The following is a 23,797-nucleotide window of genomic DNA, read 5'->3' as shown; positions in this document are numbered from 1 at the left end:
TATTTATCACCACAATTCACATTGTGGTAATGTTTAGAATCCAGCTATTATATCCAGTATTGCATACAGTAAAAGCATTATTATTTAGAGCACTTTCCACCGATAGCATACAAGCTAAACAGGATAAAAGGAGGGTATTAACAAGAGGACAGACAGAACAGGACTGGGGAGAAAACACAGTGACAAAAAAATCACAGTATATACCCAATTCCTGGCCCAGCTGGGAGTGATATTCAATATTTATTCCTGTTATCAGGTCAAAGGGTTTTTTATAGATGGCACAGAAGAGAAATTTTGAAGAGGTGCTTCCAGTAGGTGAAAAAAACTAGCATGTAGAAAGGGTTTAGGTATAACATGCTGCAAATACATCTGAAAACATAAGAATAACAAGAGTTTAAGCTATACAATTCCATTTTAAAAGAAGATTCAACAATGCACGAATACACTTAAAACCAATGCAATTCTAAATCACCTTAATAAAACCTTGAGTGAGAAAAACACTATAGAACTCCATTGATGCTAGAGCAATTAGACCCTTCTTGTCCACGTCACACAACTCTTCCACTCTTCCTGTACTGGGAAATTCATTGTGGAAAACGCTTTTATTTAGATTCCCTCATTTAATCCGCTTTAAGAAATCTTTATAACACATAAGAAACACGTATCTGATCTGGTAACATTCCTTGCAGTTTACAGTCAACTTATGTCTGTCTTTAATAGGCACCAAATACCTACATATTAGAGTCAATAACGCTGAGACGTTTTTCCATTTTTTTTAAATTTTAATCCTACACATTCAGTGGCTATGACTTATTTTTGATGGATTATTTTCCTGTCAATAAAATTAATTATATTAATATTAATGTGCAATGAAATATATCTGCATATCTAAATGTCTTATCTCATACTTTAGATTTCCTTGCACTGTCTTAAAGTAATTTTTTTACCATGACAAAGGAATTCCTGGCCAATGCACAGTGGTAAAAGTTGGGACAGGAAGGCATGACTGACAACATATCTCAGGATAAGCCAAAAGCCATTTTACTGCTCACTTTTTGGTGTGTTACAGAGCCCTCACAATGATGCAGACAATTAACAAAGCCCAAGTCATTCAAACCAGTACAGGTGCTCTAATGTGGGAGGAAAAAACTGTTTCCAGTTAACATTAATAATGTTAAGTTCTTCATACTTTCTTCTTAATTGTTTTTGATCTTGTCTTTTTAAAAAGCATCTCAATTTTATTTGAATTAAATACTTCAGCAAAGAATTTTGAACAACTAACATATTACAGGCATCATAAAAATAAGTGTCCTTGCCTTACTAACCACACTTGCTATTAGCATGTCATTTTGTATTGACACTCTAATCCCACCGAATATCAACATGTACATATGGCTTCACGTCAGTCTCAGTTATAACAGTCTGTTAGAAGGTAGTTATTATTTGTTTCCTTTTTCAGTTGCTACAGTCTTGAAGCATGTTGTAAGTCTGTTAAACTTGTTAAATCTGTCTAAACAATTTATTCAGTTCCTGTACTGAAAATACCAGTAAGACTGAAGTGAGACAATTCACTTTTGACTTCATCATCAGACATGGAAACTTTGTTTTTAAGCGGCTGCCACATTTCACTTTTTCAAAACCCTGAAACACTGTGTGTTGATGGTTAGGAGCAATCCTGTAAGACAAGGGAGTTCAAGCACATCTTCAGAGAACTAAAAATCTGAACTCCATGAAAGTCAAACTTGTAAAAGGATGATACAATGAGACAGAAGAGGTAAATTTTTTGCTTACACTTTACATTCAAAGATCTATCATCTACACTTTTCAACAGTTTAAGTATGTACCGGTTTGGTTTTTACTTAATGGAGACAAATACGCATGTGATTGGAATATACACTTCTGTACAGGCCTCCCACTTTCAGAAAAACACAGACATTTTAATTTAATTTGAGACATAGACCAAGACTAAAATAAGTCTATCTTCTGTTGATACTTTTGAAAATGGAAAGTCTCCATCTTCCTATATGGGAAAACTATATGGGGTGTCTAGTATCACAGGATCACAGGATGGTTTGGGTTGGAAGAGACCTTTCAAGATCATCTAGTTCCAACCACCTGCATCAGTATAGTTACTCTTTACATTTTCAAGATACAGACATACTTCAGGATAAACTCCTTAACCTGGATCACCTGTTTGTGTTCCTATTTCATATAAGTTTGTTATATATAACACATAAAAGGGGATGACATCATGTTCTGATATTTATTCATTGATACTTCAGAAGTTAAGCTTTGCTCGCTGCTCAGCAAAACATTATTTCGTTATCAGCTTGTTGTTATCATCTAATCCTGTTGTATCTTCTCAGTTATGTGAGAATTCTGATGTAAATCAATGACAATATTATCAATAAAGTCCATTGACATTTGCATGGCCAAATACAATTATTCTATATCATTTATCATAACTGGCACAGTATTTTTTATCTTGCAGTTTTAATACACATAGGCAAGCCACTGAATTATTTTAAGTCTATATCTGAGCCTGTAAGAAATCGGCTGCCAAGATATTCAAACCCAGAATTTAAATATGTTAACTCCAATTTGCACCTGCAAACTCTTAGGCATCAGAAAAAACAACAACAACAACAAAAAACAACAACTTGCTAAAGAGGTTTTCTCATAACACCTTCTCAAAGCTAACTTTGCTTTCTCTTAAAGGCTGAATAACAATTAGATGGACCACAACTCCTAGCAATCATGGCAATTTCTATGTTTCTATCCCCAAGGGACACCACTGCAAGGAGTAATGAGCTGTGTCTTACTGTCAATAAGTTTAAATTAGCAAGAGTACCTGCTGAGAATAAGCACGTCTGATCTGAGCTTTGGGAAATGTGCTAGTTGAAGTAGTGTCTTGAAGTTACAATAGTCTGTCTGTGGATCCCAGATCTTACTGAATAAATAGTCATTTTAAAAACCTCAAACTTTCTCATTATAAGTGTATTGTCACATTATTTCAAATTACACATTCTTCCATCACCTGCTCAATATTATACAACATGAATGTCACAAAAACTTCGTCAGTATTTTGACATAATTTTGCATGCACATTCCCATTTCTGCATTAAAAAGATGTGCTTCTGAATTTTGTTGAGTACCAAAGCCAGTGATCTTAATACATTGTGGGTGCTTACAGACTTCTTAGAACAACAGCTAAAGATGACTAAGGTTTAGTCATAGGAAAATAGCACAAATTTCTTTTCTTATGCCTTCCCTCTATTTTCCCCTACATAGGTTTAGCTTATTTCTTCTTCCCAGGTGAAAAGCATACTACATAGACTTTTATATCAAACTCCCTTTCTCATTTTTCCATTTCTTTGTGAACACCACTCAAGGAGTGTTATATGCAGTTTAAAATAACTGGTTGTCTAACTACATTATTCACTGCTGCAACTGTAGAAAGGACTGAATTAAGACTTCTGTAAAATGCCTTAGATGAGCAAATCTGTAGCTGCAATATAGACAATAAATTCAGTGCAAAACTGATGTGTTTTTTACAAGCGAATGAATTAAATTATTAGAAAGGGAGGAGGGAAATGAGCTGTAAGAACAATCAGTCGATGTAAAGAAACCATCCAAACATGTCAGGGCAGATCACTACATAATGTTCTCTCAGGGTACTTGTTACAAGAAAACTTAACTGTTTCTGTTCAGTTTTCTCGAAGGTAACACTTAAATCCCAAAGTCGGCTAACACTGCGCACACATGCATTTGGTTTGCATGTGTAGAAATCGTGTTTATATTAAAAGCAATGAAGAAGCACAGAGGAGTGTAACATCAGCATTACAATCTTGATTGGTATATGTGTGATTCTGCATGCGTACAGGCTCAGTCACTGTGAGAGGACTGTGGATTCCAGTGTTACCTTGTCAAGAAGAGTTTACCTGGAAAGGGGGGGGGGGGGGGGGGAGAAAAAAAGGGTACCTTTCTCAGCCAAATTCACAGTATGTAGCACATCTGGAGATGGCACAGAACTCATCAACATGTTACTCCATCCTCCCTATTCATGTAATCCTGGATGGCTACAGGACTGGGCAAGTCTAAACAATGTCAGGAGAAAATAACATGCAGAGACTTCCTGCTTGTACAAAGATCATCCAATTGTATCTCATTTTCCTGCCCACAAAATCTGTTTTCTGTGGAACAGCTGTCTCTTCTCTGTCCCTTATCAGGAATGCCTGAGTTTGCTGGCCAAAGGATCTTCAAGTCAGAGAAATACTCAAACACCAATTTAACGTCCATTACTGTTAGGGGATCATAACCAAGATCTGGCCACTATTATTATTTATTATAGATGCTTAGGATACAGTACAGAGAGAACGAAATATTTAATTAGAAGGACTCTTCTTGCCATTCTTTTTAGCTTTTGCGTAGTTATAGGCAAAGGTAATTTCTGACTGATACTAGGCTGTCTGGGGTTTTGGATTTGGTTATTTCAGATAAAGTTGCTTTCTCCTCTCTGCCTATTCAGGAAACAACACAACAATTAAGATGTAGCCCAGCTAGCACTCACCTCTTAACAAAACAGGTTGGGAGTACAGTCACTTAATGTGTTAAAGTTTGAGTTCATAATCTATTTAAATGAGTGTATGAGAAATGTATGAAGATACCATAAACCCTGACACTTCTTAGATTTTCAGCAGAAACCTAGTTTTCTTCCTAGTTCTAGCCCTTCAAACCTGTTTGAAGGTTTCATGAACTCTCCTTTGCCTTTGATACTCTTCAGTATCTGTCTTATGCTATTTATTTCCTTACAAGTTTCCACAGAGCTTACATCATATGCGAATTTGGCTGCCTGCAATCCAGTGCTCAGTATGGCATTCCCACCCACGTAATCTTGCACTTCCACAGCAACCTTGTTTACTTGGTGTTTTATTCTGCTTTGTATTTTTTATTTACTAAATTGATTCAGAATGTTTTCCTTACATTTCCATATTTTGTCTCTGTTGTTCTGTTACTGCCAAAATATATTTTAATTGCCTTGTCATATATGCGCACGGATGCTTCAGCACATTGCAACTAATAAAACCGTAACTTAGGTGAGTTATGTGTTACTTGCTTTGTGAACTGACAATTTCATATTTTACAGGCAGGAGCACTGAGGGAAGGCCCAAGAAGCTTGCCCAGGCTCTTCAGAAAAAGCTGACTTAAAGGAGCAGAGAGCTTCAATGTAATTTACTAACATTTCATTCTTAGAGATGACTGACTGCACACAGAGTTGGAAATATATTCCTCTGCAGGACCTTATATTCATAATATTTATATTGGTGCCCAGGAGTTGTACAGATCCTGTCATAAAGCATGAAACCAAACCCGACTTACAGCTTGGGGTGAAAGAATGACCTACAAGCTACAGATAAAACATGGTGCCAAATCAGGCAACAAAGTCCCTCTCAGAGGAAAATGACATCAAATGATCATCTTTATCACAGATACCAGGCTACACCTTAGAAACTCCACTAACAAGAAAATGAAGACTGAGGCAGCAGAATGAATCTAAGGTGCAGCCTTTACATTTGAGCATCTAACTCTCACTGAAATTAATTGAACTTAGACTTACCAAAACCTTTGAGGATCTCAGTCTTCTGCCCAGCCATACAGAACTTGAAAATTAGTCTAGGTAATTGAAGCTTAATTACTTCTAGCTTTCCAGACTACTGCTGGCTGATACTTATTACCTGGCACACTGACAAAACTGGTGTGTTTGATATAAGAATAAAAACCGGTACCCTTCCTTTTCTTCCCTTTGCCAATTTCCCTTCCTTGTCAAAGTCTACAACAGGAAGGCCATTAGATGGCTACCTCAGCCACATTGCAGTGCAATTCGATTAGGAAGACTGGTTATTTGCTTACAGTTGTATATGATGATCAGCTAACATATCCACAGAGGACTTCAAACTGCACATCACATCAATGAAGTGATTTGAATTTAGGAAGGAAAAAGAAAAATGAAAGTTGTATAGGGTATTTTGTCGTGATGTTCATGGGACATAATTTTCATTACAGAACCACACAGACAAAAAGGGCAGTTGTTGGAGAACGGAAAGCAGTAGTTACAACTTCACACATAACTACTTCCCGGTAGCTAAAATTAATTTCTCTCCCTCTCCTTCCATTCTTCTTGTTCAAATCACAGATAATCACTTGCAAATAATGTGTAGTTAATAGTGGCTCCTTAAAGATGACGGTTCCTTAGGTGAGGATTATACAGAACACACAGAGACTTGGGTTCTGTGTAAAAGACTGTAAGTCTCTTATAGTCTACAACTCTATGTAAGACTTGTGCATGACAAAATTTTTCATATTTCCAAGAACCTGACACAGAGTTAAAATTGATCACAAAAAAATGTGGTAATTAAAGTTTCTTGTCACATGCTGCATTTGGGATTCAGGACAGATAGATACTTGAAACTGTTAACACTGTTTTCCCCAAACTCTACAACTGATAGCTGTCTTCACTCTTCTTTCCAGGCTATTTATTTTAAGCTGGATTCTACTAGCTTGTGCTGCTGAAGTACTACTTATCTCCACCGAAATCAGCACAGAACCAACTTAAGTAAAATGAACAGTGTACTTGGTCTGAAGAGGGTTTTATGTTTAAGGAAATGGTGCTTCTTGCAAACAAGATTATCAGACGATTTCACAACATGGTGCTATAATATTTAATTGGTCACTCAGAAATATTACCAGGAGAAATAGATTTTCTCAAATAAATCAAGCATCCATCAAAACACTAATGTATACAGTTTTTAGTTTACATTAAATAAACTCCGAAGAAACCCTGACAGAAGGATGTTTCCTTATAGACAGACCATTGTATTAAAGATAATTGCTCAAGACGTGAATTACTTTGGATTATATTACATTCTGGAAAAACGACAAGATCAGATTGATGAAAAGAATTAAAACAGAGATCAATGATTATGTTAGAAAGGATAACTGAAGTATTTTGACACTGAATGGAATTATTTCTGGTTACACAGAAAAATTATTTGGTTTATTCACACACAGATTGACTTATAATGTATGTATAAGAGCAATGATGAAATCTTCTAGATTGCTATAATTTGCATAGACAAAAATTATATTTTATGTTGTGAAAAATATTAAATTAGTATTTTCAAAAAAATTTACACAGTCAGTAGAAACCATCTATTTGGGGCAATACTAATAATTAACATCCTAAAAGTTAATATATAAAAATGGATAATTTTAATCACACAGCCACTGCACAATTTAAGTTATATATAATCCCGCAGGCTTGAAATTTGTGTATCAAATAGTTGCAGAAATATTTCCATGGAACTATAGCTCCCTGATTATTTAACTCAATAAAAACCATTGAAGACCTATCTTTCAATTTTTTGTAAACAGATGCATGACTTTACTTACAGCCATGGGCATTTTCAGTTATTATTTTCATTATTATACAGGTCCTTAATATTTTAATGTTCTAACATTAAAATTATAAAAATGATGAGAGGGATGAAGAGTATAATAGAATAGTTTCAGTTGGAACGGACCTACAATAATTACCTAGTCCAACTGCCTGACCACTTCAGGGCTGACCAAAAGTTAAAGCACATGATTAAAGGCATTGTAAAAATGACTCTTTAATACCAACAAGCTTGAAGCACTACCTTACAGCAATTACTGTAAGGATTAAACTTCATTTGTTAGCTAGTCCCCAAAGCTTATAAATGCAAAACTATTGGAGAAATACTATTTAAAGTAGGGAATGGTTGAGAACTGCTCTATTTTTAACCCTAAAAAAAAGAAAAAAAATGTAATGAAACCATCTTTAGGAGATGACAGAATAATTCAGCCTATTAGAAACATATCAACAGCAACAAAGAAGCAAGAAAGATCAGGAACTGCAAGGCTGGTTATTGTCAGAGAAATTTTCCATTTTCAACACTGAACCCAGATTTATATGATTAATTTTCTTTTAATAAAATTAGCTGCTGTTACACAAAGCAGATTACAGTGCAACTGGTTTAACCTTGTACTAGCTGAGAGCTATATATCTCAAGTGAAAGAAGCCTTTCTGCAATGTGTTGATGCACAGAAATTCAGCTGGAGCAGTTAATATCCAAGGTATTAACTAATATTTAATCTCTTTATCTACATCCCTCTTACTACTCCAGACTAATTCCTACAACTTTGGCTAAGGTTCTATAAGCCTCCTCCCGAAAATGTGTTTCAAGATCCAAATTGTCTCAACATCTGAGATTGTTTTACCTCCTCCTATTTTGAACTGCTGCAGAATGAAAGCTAGTTTCATTGCTCTCATGTTGTCCTCACCTAGCATAAATAAGCATGATCCTTTTCTTATAAATAATTGGAGGATCACAAATACTTACCGTCTACTCGCTTTCTGCATGGAAAAAAAGTGAAGTAAACAAAGGAATTCACTAGACATTTCCAGGGCAAATGCTCTTAGCTAGAAGTGAATTTACTATATGTCTTTACATCACCAGATAGCTACAACAGGTATGCTCTCAGCTGGATGCTGGGACCAGATCCAGTCTGCACTTGCATTTGAAAAGTGCAGAAAGCATTAGAACAGAAAAAGAGATGCTGGCCTTGTGATAGCATGTTGTGTTTGTAAAAATACTCTGGTTAGTTTACTCCTGGTAGTCTCTGGAGGTTTATGAGCGTCCAAGACTGCCAAACAGCACAGCTTTCGTAGACCTCTTACAAACACAGACCAGAACCCTCACTTCCCTTCAGGACTGCAGTATTCCTTCACACCATTAACTGCTGGTTTTAGTTGGGCAAAACTCCTCTTCGCTTCTATCAGAGTTTTACCAACATTAAGACTGAATGATTCCAGACTTTGAAAATAAAAAGAGGTTAATGCACTAATCCAGTCAACCAGTTTCATTAGATGGATTTAAAATTTTACCTGGGAGTTTCTCCAAGCTGCATCCCATACATCACTCACAGGGCCCTGTGGTGGGATAGTTTGACAACAATAAAAAAAAACCCTAGAGTTGCATGTACAACATCTTTAGCATTTCATATTTCTTGATGAACCCCGTGATCCCATCCCACTGCACACCATCCTTTGTCCATATTTGCAAAGAGTCTCTTTTTTTATGTTCTTATTCCTCAGCTGACTGAATGAGGGCTGTCAAATCCTAACTAGCTTCCAAGTTATACAAATGATGAAATAGAATGCCTTTGTGTTATTGTTTTAAAAGGCTCCTGCCTCAGATCCATTCAGCGTCCCCCATACTAGTTTAGGTGGATTCTTTGTCCTCACATGAAGCGAAAAGACATGAACAATGGTTTGGCATATAGCAAAAATCAGGGACTTTGTGCTAAAGAATTTTTTATTTCTTGCTGGTAACAGACCTCTTTGAGGACCTTCGCCTCCTATCCCAGTGCTTCAATTAGCATGCCCTGTTAGACGTCTCAATCCTTATCTCCTAACCTAAAACTGCAAATGACTGTACGTATGTTTTCTCCTTTCAGCACCTGGGCTCCGAGTGGTCAGTTTTCTAGGCAATGGGAAGAAAGCATGGTCTCTTCTCAATTGTTGTAGATGCTTTCTACCCGTGTTGGGACAAACTATTAAGTACTAATTAAATACCAAGTTGAAGATGAAAGAAAATTAAAACTGCACATCTATTAAAAGAAATAATTCTTCTGTAATTTAAATGGAGCTCCTCAATAGTGCTCAGGAACATATAATAAAGACCATTTATGGGTAGGTGTAATTGGATGCAGTTGCCTTAGGAACAGATGTTCAGCATATAAAGCAGGAAGCCTGTTTAAAAGGCAAACTCAAAGATTTAAGCCCGGGGGGTGAAACCTGGCTTGACTGAAGTTACTGACAAAAGTGCCATGGGCTTGATTGGAGTCGGGGTTCATTCCAACACCTCTTCTAATTCTCTCCTATTTGCAACATTATTTTGACTGCTGAGCTGAATAATACATTACTTTGACCAAGAAGTGCTCTACTGGAGATGCATTTCCCAGCTTCCTTTGTTCAATAAAGTCATCAAGACATGAGAAGTACTTAGGGAGTCATAAGAGAGTCTAGGCTTACACTCTTGAGATTCTGGTATCATTCCCGCTTCCAACGTATTTTTATTATGTAGAAGAGATACTGTGCTTTTAGAGAAGTGTTATTGTAGGATGTAAAAGAATCTGACATGCAGAAAGAAAACACTGTCTGGTATATGAATGCCATTTTAAAGTAACATGAATAGCAAAGATACCTATAAAGATGCGAGGCAAAAATCTGTTCATTTTCTGAGTTTTCTAGAAATACAGAATGACTAATATTGTTTGCCAGAATTATTTCCAGTGAGATTCAACTTCTATTATGCACATACCAGAAACAAAAGGTCCAAAGTATTGCTCCCAATACAAGATTCAAGACATGGGTTTTGTCCATACATTTTTCTACAAAGAATATACCTGTTATGCTTCTATGATTTACTGCCCATCTTTGTTTCCATTTGGAGAAATATTATAGAACACAAAACCATTCAGCCTGTATGAAGTCAGAACACATATACAGCCCTCTACCTCTTGAAGTAACTATTTGCAAAAGTCAAAGAATTTCCTATAGAAACTGAACCACATATTACTAAGATGTAAAGTTTGAAACAACAAAAGGTACTACATTTTCTTTTTGCATTTGAAACAAGAAAAACAAATAAAGGAGTTGTTTATTAAATAAGTTGTATTTTAAATAATATTTCCCAAAGACTGAGAAATAATTTTATGAGCAGGAACCAGAGGTTACATTTTACAGTGCACTGTCATACAACTGTGGGAACGCAGTGATTTAAGATGAGATTTAAGATGTCCTTTTGCACTCTTCATGTATTCTCCCAGGGTAACTTGACAAGCTGAAGAAACCATCCAGGAGTCAGATAGCCTCCTGAAGTCCATGAAGCAATGCATACAGCAGCTCTATTCCAACATTTTAATCTTGTTTTTCATTCAAACTCATGCATTTTCCCAGACTGAAAAAGAGAATCTTTGGAAAAAGGGCTATAAACCCTACATACTGGAAGAAGGTTCACGTTCACGTGGCTGGATGCCGGGGTCCCACAATATACTTACAATACTAATTAAATGTGGGCTTACGTTCATTCTCAAGACCCACCTTCACTCCCATGGCTATAGAGACACCTTAAACTGTTTCTGAACTCCTGTTTGCACCATAATTCACTTTGTCTGGGCATAATCTCTGGCTTGAATAATACCCGAGTTCCTAAATTACAGTGTCTGTAAATTGGCAATGCATGTAAGAAATAGCTGAAATAGAAGTCCTTAAAAACAGAGGCCTGTAGTCCCCACACACGTATAAGCATCAGGAAGCCAAATCTGTAGGAAAAAAAAAGCCTTTTCTGACCTTTTCTCACTCCTCTTGCTCAACTTGAAAGTGGTCCAAACTCCTAACTTTGATTACAGACATTTTTCCATGGCTCTACTGACTCTCAGGGTTTCATTTGTTGCCTTTTTCTACTTTTATATCAATTTGTAATTTCTTCTCTTTAACTAGCCTCTGAAAATCAAGCCTAAACATATTTTTGATTTATAAATGCCTGTTTCTGAAAGGAAGAAAAATCCACAACTGAGAAGTTAGCAGGCTAGTGGTACACTGTAAAGCTAAATGCTATACAGCAAAAAATAATTTCAGCAAAAATACAAGGAACAATATGTTTTCTATTATTCATTTCTGTTCCATGGAAAGTGCTACCCAAAACCATAAGCAGTGGCTAATGTCTAAACTGGAAAATTAAACATGATTTCCATAAGAATATTATCATTTCAGTTTGCCCAAACAAATACTAGTACAGATGGCTGCATATTTTATTGAATCAGTCTGAAAGCTTTCAAAAGACATTGCATAAAGTGCGAACGAGAGCCAACAGAATCATAAAGCCATGAAGATGTGTTTCCTGTTTCATGGTGTAAACACTGCATGGTTGATGTTAATCCTGACACTGAGTATTTCAGCTAGGGCAAAAACTGGCAAGCAGATAATCCCTACAGAACACCCAATAAACCACATTGTCTGGATACAAGTTACTGTTTGAAAAAGTCAACTCCAGGCTTTCAGGACATGACCATGAAGAAAACATCATCATCCCCACAGAAGCACACTATCTCTGAAGAGGCAGATTCTCTGTTCACTTCCCATCTGAGCACAAGCCTGTTCTCTGTTCATACCAACTGCATAGATCTGGCAAAGCTGAAGCAAGATACTCTGGATGAGGCAGAGCCCTCAGACTGCTACAGGGCTCACAAACAGCACAACTACTAGTTTAAGAATCAAATGACTTTGCCTTCTCTAGCATACATGAACAGTGTACAAGCTCCTCTTTCATGCTACTTTGGTACCTTATAGCTGGTGTGAAGAAAAGATAATGAAGAAAAGTGTCCAATCTGTGCTATTTCTAATATAAATGTAAAGAAAAATATGATAGAACTCTTTGGGTTGTCACTATCAGATTACCTCTCCCACCTATCATTTATATTGCAGTGGGACTAGCAGAACTTTGCACCACTGTTCAAAACTGAAAAAATGGTTGCTGCCTTTAGACACATAAGGCCCCTTTTCACAAACTATCGCATGGGGACCAGTTACAGCACAGCAAAAAGTATATTTAATTGCAAGATCAGGAACTTGTTATTTTACTAGGAGCCAGTTCCAGGCCCTTGTCTTGGAGAAACTCAAAGAAACTTCAAATTTCCTTGCCTCTTATGACTGGCTTGCTGAGTTAACACATGCTGTTGGCTAATCCTTATTTTTCTAAATGTGAGGCCACCTAAATTCTTACACTTGTGAAATAGCTTTTCTCAGGGAAAACAAAAAAAAAAAAGCCCAATTCTTACATTTGCCGGGTACACTCATGAAAACAAAATGACAGGAAGCAAAATAAGGCATATTTGGTACAAAAATGAACATCACAAGGCCATCAAGTTCAAGAGAAAAATAGAGGTGTTTGAAACCACTTAGATGCACTTTTTTATAAGGGGATCTGGCTGAGTGCAGCACAAGCTTGACAAAGTTTAAAGAAGATTAAATCAGGGAACACCACCCCCACATGCCTCCTATCTACGGCATGTTTCAAGGAGTGGTTCATAAATGTTTCTCTGTGGCCTTCCATCAATCACAGTATGTTTTTTCTTCCACAAATGTGCGAGGAATGAAATAATATGCTAAGTGAAGATAATCAGGTAATCAAAACTGCTCAGGGAAACAGGTTCCACAATAAGATATATGGCATGAAGGCTATGCTGGACCTTGCTCTCACCAACAAGGAGGGCTTGATGGGGAACATGGAGACCAGTGACAAGTGGAACAAGTATCAAGTTCCTCAGGGATCATTATTGCACTGGCACTGTTTAACATCTTTATCAGCCACATAGACAGTCATGGACAGTGGGATTGAGTGCACCCTCAGCAAGTTTGCCGATGACACCAAGCTGTGTGGTTTGGTTGATAGGCTGGAGGGAAGGAATGCCATCCAGAGGGACTTGGACACGCTTGAGAGGTGAGCTGATGCCAACCTCATGAAATTTAACCGTACCAAGTGCAAGGTCCTACACCTGGGTCGGAGCAATCCCAGGCACAGCTACAGGTTGGGCAGAGAAGAGATTCAGAGCAGCCCTGTGGAGAAGGACTTGGGCGTGTTGATTGACAAGAAGCTCAACATGAGCCAGCTTCAGTGTGCGCTTGCATCCCAGAAAGCCAACCGTATCCTGGGCTGCATCAAAAGGAGCATGACCTTTGAGCGTGTGAAGGGAGGTGATTCTCCCCCTCTACTCCACTCTTGTGAGGCTTCACGTGGAGAACTGTATCCAGCTCTGTGGCCCTCAGTATAAGAAGGATGTTGACCTGTTGGAGTGGGTCCAGAGTAGGGCCACAAAGATGATCAGAAGACTGGAGCACCTCTCCTATGAAGACAGGCTGAGAGAATTGGGATTGTTCAGCCTGCAGAAGGCTCAGGGGAGACCTTACAGTAGCCTTCCTGTACTTGGTAGCACTTCCAGTGTGGAGGCCCTACAAGAAACCTGCAGAGGAAATTTTTACAAGGGCATGTAGGGGTAGAAAAAGGGGAAATGGTTTTAAACTGACAGAGGGGGAATTTAGATATTAGGAAAAGTCCTCTATTGTGAGGGTGGTGAGGTTCTGGCACAGATTGTCCAGAAAAGTTGTGGATGCCCCATCCGTGGAGTGTGCAAGGCCAGGTTGGATGGGGCTTTGAGCAACCTGGTCTAGTGGAACGTGTCCCTGCCCATGGCATGGGGGTTTGACCTAGATGATCTTTAAGGTCCTTTCCAGCCCTAACCATTTTATGATCCTATGTCTAGCTACTCCCTAGGTAGAAACCATGATTTGCAGATAAATTTCTTTCTCCAGACATAAATGCTCATTATATTACTGTTCTCAGAGTAGTCATAATTCACTAGTGACAGTGGAAAGCATGTGGCTTCGGCTTCCATAAGAAAGAAAGAAGCAGAACTACAACCTCAGTTGCTCCAGAAAAGGCCATTTTGGCAAAGGGCTAAAGTTGCCTGTAAGTAACTTTTCCAACCCTCTCTTTATCTAGACGCTTATTTGACCTCAAGTAGATGGCATCAATTATCAGCAGCTTTTGATTTGCACCAGGAATATGAAACACAAGCACCTTATTACATTATAGAGAAATTGGGGAACAAAACCTCACTTTGAAGATAGCCCTGACATGAATCAGAACTTGGTAAAATTAGCTATTAGGCAAATGAGCTTTGCTGGTGATGCACTAAGCAATTTCAAGAGGGACAAACATCTGGGATCATGAGTCTTTGTCCTTTTGTGGCTCAGTGTTTCAGTAATACTACAGTTACACAACAGCATCTGATATTACCATAGACCAGCAGACTTTGAAGTCAGATTCCAATGCATTATCTTATGCAACTAATTGCTCTTATTAAGCAAATCATTGATTTAAGTTGCAAATATGCACCACACAGTACGCTCCAGAAGTATTACAGAAATTTACCCTGATGAAGGGCCTACAATAAAGATAGTTCTAAAAATAAGCGTTTGTTCATAATTCTTGATAGTCTCTAAGCTTGCTTCCTCATTATTCCTTATCAATACAGAGTAATTTGTGGGTTTAGCCACAATCCATTCTTATGGATTCAATGCATTGATTAGTGAACACATTCACATTTCTATTTAAAAAAAAACCCAATACAGCTCCCCAGTGAAAGGAGTCTCAAATGCTAGGTAACACTCTCCTTCAAAACTGTTAACATGGGCCCTGGCTTTATAAGGTCATACAACTAACTTTAAGAGTAGATTTTCACTATAGAGATTTTGGTGGTATATTCTCCCAAAACAAAAACATTCAATGATAAAGTTTGTGAAGGACATAAAATAAATGCTGGAATCCAACAAACCCCTAATTGCTGTCCCATGGACTGTTTTGCATAAATGGTGTACAGCAGATTAAAGCTGCACTGACAAAAAGAAAGTTGAAAGCAACCAATTAATTCGTTTAAACGGGAAACAAACAACAAAAAAAGAGAGACTATTTCTAGGTGGTTATTTTTAGTTTCTTTTCTCTGTGAAAACTAGACACAAACTATAAAATACTTCACCAGCTGCCTAGTTAAAAGTGGTGGTTACTTAAGCCTACACGGTTAATTTGTTTAGTAAACAAGTTACTAAATGTTCACTAAACATAATTTACTAAATATTTACCCAAAAATTCAAAATGTTTAGCACAGCAGTTTAAATCACAATTTGCTTGGCTTCCCAGCAAGCAATTTAAAACTTAAAATTTGTAATTAATGAGGCTCTGCATTCAACAGGAACCAGGTTTACTGCTTAACATTGTCCAAAAAATACTTTTCTTTCCACCTGCCAAAAGCCAAAGAACTCTCATGTCTCTTCTCCATTGGAATTGTCTTGAAAAAGAAACTTCTGAAAGGCTGGCTGTATTTCAATTTCCCTATTTCTTTAAATATTCATAAGGTACCTTTGCAGCTGACTAGTATTCCAAACCTGTACTCCTCTGCACTGTCTCCCATGGCCAGATTGTGCTACTCCATACTCATTCTCAGTTGCAAGACCAGCCAGGGTTGAAGCCCACAGGGGCCAATGGGTTCCTTTTCCATTGAGAAAAGTCTCCTGTAATATCCTGGGACATCCGCTGCAGGTTTATGATTAGGTCTCTGAAAAATTTTAAGAGACTGTTTCTGGGGACAGCTCTCCTGTTACAATGAGTATACAGGGAAATGTCTTTACAAGTTGCTGTGTGAGCTGTCCTGTGGATGTAAATCAGTAGTGTCCCTGGTTTGTGTACAACCATACGCAAGTTTATGTTGCAGCAGACAATTATAGCTGATGTGTGAAACAATAATGCTACAGAACTTTCAATTCTGCTATGCAATTCATTGCCATTGCTTTATTTCACCTGTAGGAGATATGTCCTGGGTTCAGCAGTAGCAGTCATGTTTCTCCTCCTTGGTAGCTGGTGCAGTGCAGTGTTTTGACTTTTGGCTCGGGAACAGAGCTGATAGCGATGTTTTGGTTTGGCCAAGGACTTTGTGAGCCTCATGCTCTGCCAGGGAGGAGGGGAAGCCAGGAGGAAGCAGAGACAGGACACCTGACCCAAACTGACCAAAGAGGTATTTCATACCACAGCACGTCATGCCCAGGATGTAACTGGGAGTGAGCCGGAAGGGCTGGGAGATGGCAGGGTTGGAGGAGGTATCGGTCGGTGCTTGGTCGGGCTGAGGGGGGGCAAGTTATCGGTCGGCTGGTGCTGAGGTGTTGTATTCTCTTCCCTTGTTATTTCCTTTATCATTATTATCATTGGTGGTAGCAGTAGTGATTTGTGTTATGCCTTAGTTACTAAACTGTTCTTATCTCAACCCGTGGGAGTTGCATTCTTTTCGATTCTCCTCTCCGTCCCTCCGGGAGTAGGGGGAGGGAAAGAAGGGGGGGGGGGGTGTGAGTGAACGAGTTACCTGACTGGGTTTAAACCACGACAGAGATACCATGTTTTCTTAGCTGTTCTTGTTAGCATAACACTTAGTTATGTTAGTATTGCCAATGAAAAGCATGAAAAAAAAATAATCAGGCCTGTTAATCAGGCATATATTTTCACTTGTCTTCTAAGTTTTGGGGAGTGGAGGGCAAGAACGGGGGTTGACCTATAAATGGACAATGGGTAGCTATCCACGTTTCTCTCTCAGAATAAAACATCTAGAGATTACTCCATGTGTTCAGCTGAAAAGCAAGATTCGCACTTTGCAAGAGGATCGTTTGACCACAGGAGCAGCAACATGAACACCACCAAGTCTTGCATTAGTTATAGCAGCATTACATTCAGTATTTCTGTATTGGAAAGCAAGTAATCAGTTTTAAATTAATTGCTTACATCTGGCCTGAAAATGGCTTTCCTGGGGAAACCAATACTCTTCAATTTCTGCCTTTCAACTTCTGAAGATTCCTGTATATCACCTCAAAAAGATAAGTTAAATTCTTGCTAGGATGCAAATATGCAAATTTGCACCAATTTCAAGCATTAATAATTTTACCCTGATTCATATCCCCACTGGATTAGCTTTTAGTCAGTGTGAAACTTACAGCATTCAATGACACATTAAAAGCAGATCACAAGAAGGAACACCAAAGATCAGCTGGAAACACTCATCTTTAGCTGTATAACTGATGCTTCAACATTTACAAGGGTACAATGTTCATACTTTTAATTAGCTAAAACCAACACTGACTTACTACCTTGAAGGGCCATCAAAGTTCAGTCACTGGGGCATTTTCATACTCAGACAATTATGCTTTCTGAGCAATGCCCAGGGTATTTGTAAGCTAGTGTGTTCCAATATATTACTTGTATTGGTGATGGCACTTAAATTCCATGTCCAGGTCAAGACCTACTATGTGACATGCCGGATAAGTACTACATTGAAATTCTGGACATTACAACTGTTGGGTTTATTTTATTACAGTTGAAATCACTATGAAGAAACATTAAAAATAGGAAGCTAACGTTTAAAGTAGCAAGGAGGAGAAAAGGCAGTGAACTTCAGTTATTGGACACCATCTTTCCCTTTCACCTGAGCAACAATATGCCAACTTAGAAGTCATCACTGGAACAACCTGGAATTATTCATAAGGTCAAAGTCTCATAGAAATGCATGTTCACAAGCTGTGCCACAGACCGTGGTCAATTCTTATGAAATAAATAGAACTGAGAGGATTTAAAAGTATTTTTTCTGCAGGTAGAGTAACATCTGTATGCACACAAAGAAAGTAAGTGAATAAAAGTGAGAGGCCAGGTGGTCTCTTGGGCATCTAAAAGGAGGGAGGGACCCATGTAATCCTGATTTATCCATAACAAGACTGTATTGTGTAAGAACACATGCTACAGGTACTTCAAAGTGCCTGTTTAGAAGAAAAATCCTATTCTTAAAAAAGGAGTAGAAGCAGGTGATCTGTAGGAAGAGGCAAAGTTTGTAAAAAAGGGATAGTTGGCTCAAGCCCACATGAATGTCTTTAAAATACTAATCACATAATGACAGACTGAGATATTGAATCACTGCAAAATAGACCTAGTTAATGTAGAGAAAAATGAACGTTTTGCAAAGGTGCTAGCTGTGCACATTTCGTGTGGAAACAAGGGCCCTACCACTTGCTACAATAATTAAAATAGACAGGTCTTCCATACTGATCAGCAAGACAATTCAAAAGTTTAGTGACATCTGTATTTCTAAAAATATTTAGAAATCTAAGTCCTTCTGATAATGGCATGAAATGGAAACTTACATATGTCTGTTCACCTCCAAACTTGTCTCTGCTATTAAACTGAAGTCACAAGCTTTTAGAGGCAGAAATCATGATAATTTACTTAACCTTCATGGAAGAGAACAGCACTCCTAATACAGCCTTAATAATGGTTTCCTTTCCATGCAAAAACAAAGGCTGTCACTGGGATCTACAGTGATCAGCCTTTTTGTGGGGTTTCATGTTTGGTTATTTTTTGTTGTTTATTTTTGCTTTGCTTTTTAATTAAGTTCTTTCATCCCTATGTGTTAATTAAAAAAAAATTAAAAGTCAATACCTCTTGTTGATAACTAGGATTTCACAAATGTTAAGCTCTCCTATTAATGTAGCTGCATCAGAGTATGACTCTACAATCTGACTGCACCTTAATATGTGTTTCTTCTCCTCTGCCTTTGCATTTCAGAAATCAAATCAGATGCTGCAGAATAGTCCCCATGGGACAAATACGAATATTGGATTTAGACTGGAGAGCAGTTATTCACATAATTAGTTACCCTGAAAATCAATAGTTAGAATTTCAGAAAAACAAGAACTGCCAGATTGGATCAGACTAAACACAACCCTATCACTCTTTCTAAAGGTAGGCACATGCTACAGAGAGAAGCAAAACAAACCCTCAAGAAATCAGCCCCCTCCCAGCCTAATTCTTAATAATGATGTTTTGAATTCTGAATAATGACGTTTTGAATTCTGAATAATTTTCTGAATAATTCTGAATATTCTCTCTAGTATGTTCCCAATTTATTACAGTCACTGCTGTCAAATACAAGCCCTTGAATTCCCAATCTCAAGAACAAATTGCATGCTTTCTTAAAAACTGTTTCTTTTTCCATCAGTTTTTAATTAACAGCTTTTCACCTTCACTGACTGTCCACCTGTTTTTCTCTTACGACACAATAAGAAGGAAAACCCTCTATCTGCCTGAGCAATATGTGCCAGTACCTTCCATACTTTTGTTTCAACCTCTTTAAGGTAGACAACCAAACTCCTGAGATTCTTTATAGAATGCCTGTACTCTTTCTCCTTACTCATCCCAGAGCCTTCTGTAATCTTTTTTTGAAAGACAACCAATATTACACAGTATTTCACTAGACTGTACCACTAAATTCTTTGAAGGCATCGTAACGCAGGCAGTATGTTACATTATTCCAGTTCCTAAAATCTAGTTTGCAAGTGCAGTCAAACAGCAGAGGTCTTCCCTGAGCTGCATACAGTCACAAGCTATTCCCTCTTAGCAGCTGATGTGATAATGTGAAATTCTGCAGGTAATTTCAGCATTCTCAGGAAAGATGAGGCTTTTATTTGTAATAATTGAATGTAATCTGTTGACATCTGGCCTATTCACCTTGCTGGGTCAGGTCTCTCTTGAGTAATGATGAGTCCTTTCTCATTCTGTCCAATCCATATCAGTTTATGTCTTTAGCAGATTTTCACTTCTTTCTCCTCTCTTTCCATCTAATTTATAAGTATATTAAACACTGGACTTGCTACATAAGCTTGAGGTATCCCAATATGTTTAAAACGCTCAAGTTTTCATCACTGCAAAACTAGTCTCCAAGAAATTTTGATGTCATGGCATGGGGTCAACACTATCTCTGATTACCTCTGGTAGTTTCTATCATGGAGTTTTGTTAAAAAAAAACCTCAAAAAATGTCCTGAATGTCTCCAACAATTTTATACATACATGCACAGATACATACACACATACATATATATATAAACAGTCTACAGAAAGTATGAAAGAAATACACTTCCGTGCGAAAAAAAAACACAACAAACCAGATCTTGCCCTACAGGTGATTTAGTTACAATAAAAAGAATGTCACTGAGAGAGACCAACTCTAGATCAGGCTAGACTGCAGACTTACTTTCCAGAAAGTAGGTCCATTGTTAATGCGTACTGTAATTGCACTCATAGCGCCAGCAACACCTAAATGTCTACAGGCATACACAATAAGATAACAAGAAGTACCCAGGGTGCAATCTGAACTTAATACAAATTGTTTGTTTACACTTCTTGAGACAATTTCTAACTGGGAAGTCACACAGAAAGTCCACACCCCAAAACTGGGCTTAAGCCCAGCTTGAAGGAGCATTCCAAGAGGTTTCAAAGTAGCTGTCACAGACTCGACTTTCCCACTTTTGATGATCTACCCCATTTACATGCATTCAGCCAGCTATTCAGGTGATGCAGACCAACACAGCTTTGCTTAAGCCATGCCTTATTATCCCAGCTAGAGAGATGGATCTTTTCTTCAGTGTCCTCTTCTGCATTCATAGCAAGTCAGATTTTAAATTGGCAATAACTTCACATAACCTATTATTCTTAGACACACATTTATGCAACTCAGACACTTTGTATATTTATCCCCCACCATTACAACTCAAGTATGTAATTTGGTTATTCAGAACAAGTTATGAGAGGAAAATACAACTAGAATAGCAGGCTTAAGCTTGCAATTAACTTTTTCAGACACAGTTATAAATTTCAACAAATAGGATATAATTGAGCAGCCAGCATGACCTTTATTATTTCAGAAAGTTCAGCCATAGCAGCTCAGTGCGACTTCAGCTGGGTTGTTAGTCACTCTTTCAGACAGAAGCACTAAAATCCAACTCAGTCTGGCATCAGCATATGAACTGATCCTGAAAACTGACCTGAATAAGCATTACTCTCAAGAATGGTCCCAATCCAGGCAATGGAATTGCTCTCAGAGAAATCCCATATTTCCTGTGAGTAAAGTAGCAAATAACAGATATTTCTGCCATAACTGCAATCAAAAAAAAAGGAAAAAAAAATAAAAAGGCTCTTAGAGAAGAAGTCTTAGAATATTTACTAGTAAAGTCCTATTATCAAGCAACCAGGAGTTGCTCTTCACAGAAAAACTGAACTAGTACTGTGTACCATGCTTTCTTGTATCATTTTCTTCCCTTATAAGCACACTGACAAACAGATAATCCAAGAGTATTTCAGAATGCTTACACTAAATAGAAAGAACAACATAAAAACACTTTATCAGAGCCAGTCTTCCTTGCAAAGCAATTATTTCTGTTACAGCAGAATCCTCACAGCAAAACCCCCATGTGATGCTGCAAACGACATTAAGACAACCAAAATATTTTAATGCTTCAGTTAATTGGTAAATTGCACTTCTAACTTGTTAATTCATGCAGCTGCCATTGTGGCAATTAATGACGGGCAAGAGCGAGCATTACACACAAATGTACTAGTTGATATATTACAGCCAATCAAGGTATCACTTCCTTTGTAAATCATGTGGAGGAATACAGCTCCACTGTCTCTCTTCATATTGATACCATAGGAAGTTTCTCAAGTGCAAGCATAGGGAAGGAACAGTTCCACTTGACATAAGAAAACGCATAATATTCAGATCAAGTGCTGTGAAAATCTGACCCCTAAAACAACAGAAAGATGCTCTGAACTCATTACCTGTGAAAACGGTATGTGCATGAATGCACTGGGGCTTTTACACAGCTGTCACAAACATTGTAATCAGCATCACTAAGTGTGTCTGCAACACTAAGACAAATATTTGACCTATTTTCTCAGCAGAATTTAGCTGTCGTGATTCTTTAGCACTCCACTCCTGTGAGCCAGCAACTGCATCACGGGCACGGAATTCTTCGCAGAGTGAGAGCACTCCCATGGGGCGAATTGCTCCCAGGGGCAAAGCGATCAGTCCCTCCAACCCGCACTCATCAGCCGCCTCCGGGTCGGGATGACCCCCTGCAAAGCCCCGGTGCCCGTCCCGCTCCCCGCAGCCGCCCACGCCCGGCCGCGCCGCAGACTCACGTTTGTAGCTGGCGGCCCAGGGCTGGTAGCCGTAGTAGCCGGTGATGCGGAGGATCCGCTCCTCAATGGAGGTGAGCCCCACGGAAGCGCTGGTGAGGTCCTCCACGGAGCGGGACCACTTCAAGTCCTCTTTGATGGCCTCGTCCACCACCAGGTACTTCAGCTGCCGCAGCTGCGGGCTGATGTCGGACAGCCGCCGGGGACTGACATCGGGGGAGCGCCGCATGCCGCTGCGGGCCGGGAGAGGGGCGTCAGCGGGGGAACGGGGAACCGCAGCTGCCAGCGCCGCCGCCCTGCCCCGGCCCGAGGCGAAGTTGGCGGCGGGACCTCCGCCGGCAGGTGAGCGAGACCGGCGACGGCGGCACCGCAAACTTTCCTTGCCGCTCTTCACCGGAGCGACCCCCAGGAGCGAGCAGGCGGTGTCGCCGGCTAAGGTGGGGTAAGGTGAGGTGGGGTGGGGTGTCCCCGTCCCTCCCCGCCCGTCCGGCCCCGCAGCGGTACTCACAGGGTGGCGGCTTTGCCCCGCGAGGAGCCGTTGGGGAACTCCCGGATCCCCATGGGGAGCAGCAGCGATGGCTGGGGGGCGCCCAGACTTCACGGTGGGGCGAGCCGGCGGCGCTCACCGGCCGGAGAAGAGGTGGAAAAGAAGGAAGGAGAGGAGAGAGCGGGTAGGAGGAGGCCGCCGTGGCAGAAGATGCCCGGGCTGGCTCTCACTCCCAGCGGCAGAGGCGGACAGGGAGCCGGGCTACTGCCGCTGCCGCCTCCGAGGCGCTGCCGCCTGCGAAGCGCCAGCGGCGGGGGCCGGGCCGGGCGCGCTCCGCGCCCCCCACCCCGCGCGTTGCCGCCGGCCGCCAGTAGGGGGAGCCCCGCGGCACCGCAGCCGCCCGTAACACTCGCCCCCTGGCGGGCAGCTGTGAGGCGGGGCGCGGGTGGCTTCTCCTTCCCCGGCGGAGCCACCGGCTCCTTGCTCGGGCGAGGAGCGGCCCGTGCCCGCTCCCGTGCTGCTCCCGCACCGTCTGTGGGGCGGCCTCCAGTTGGGTGTTCGGAGCGCGGCCGCCCGAAGGTAGCGCTGCTCTGGTGAGTGGTTCGTCGT

General features: G+C 39.7%; 1 protein-coding gene across 2 annotated transcripts in view; it reads right to left on the bottom strand.

Annotated features, from left to right (window-relative positions):
• SLC35F3 (solute carrier family 35 member F3) overlaps positions 1 to 23,359 on the bottom strand; it is a 167,160-nt gene extending 143,801 nt beyond the window's left edge. For both annotated transcript variants that reach the window (XM_057407055.1, XM_057407058.1), the window contains exons 1-2: positions 23,210 to 23,359; positions 22,705 to 22,934 (exon numbers count right to left, since the gene is read on the bottom strand). In XM_057407055.1, coding sequence (XP_057263038.1) covers positions 22,705 to 22,934; positions 23,210 to 23,262 — 283 coding nt within the window. In that variant the 5' untranslated portion in view covers positions 23,263 to 23,359. The remainder of the gene's footprint in view (positions 1 to 22,704; positions 22,935 to 23,209) is intronic.
• Between the last annotated feature and the right edge of the window lie 438 nt (positions 23,360 to 23,797).

This window comes from Pezoporus wallicus, unplaced genomic scaffold, assembly GCF_028554395.1.
Source record: "Pezoporus wallicus isolate ANWC-B61680 ecotype Strahan unplaced genomic scaffold, APGP_CSIRO_Pwel_v1 scaffold_6362, whole genome shotgun sequence".
NCBI lineage: Eukaryota > Metazoa > Chordata > Aves > Psittaciformes > Psittacidae > Pezoporus > Pezoporus wallicus.
This window is presented reverse-complemented; position numbering and strand designations above follow the sequence as displayed.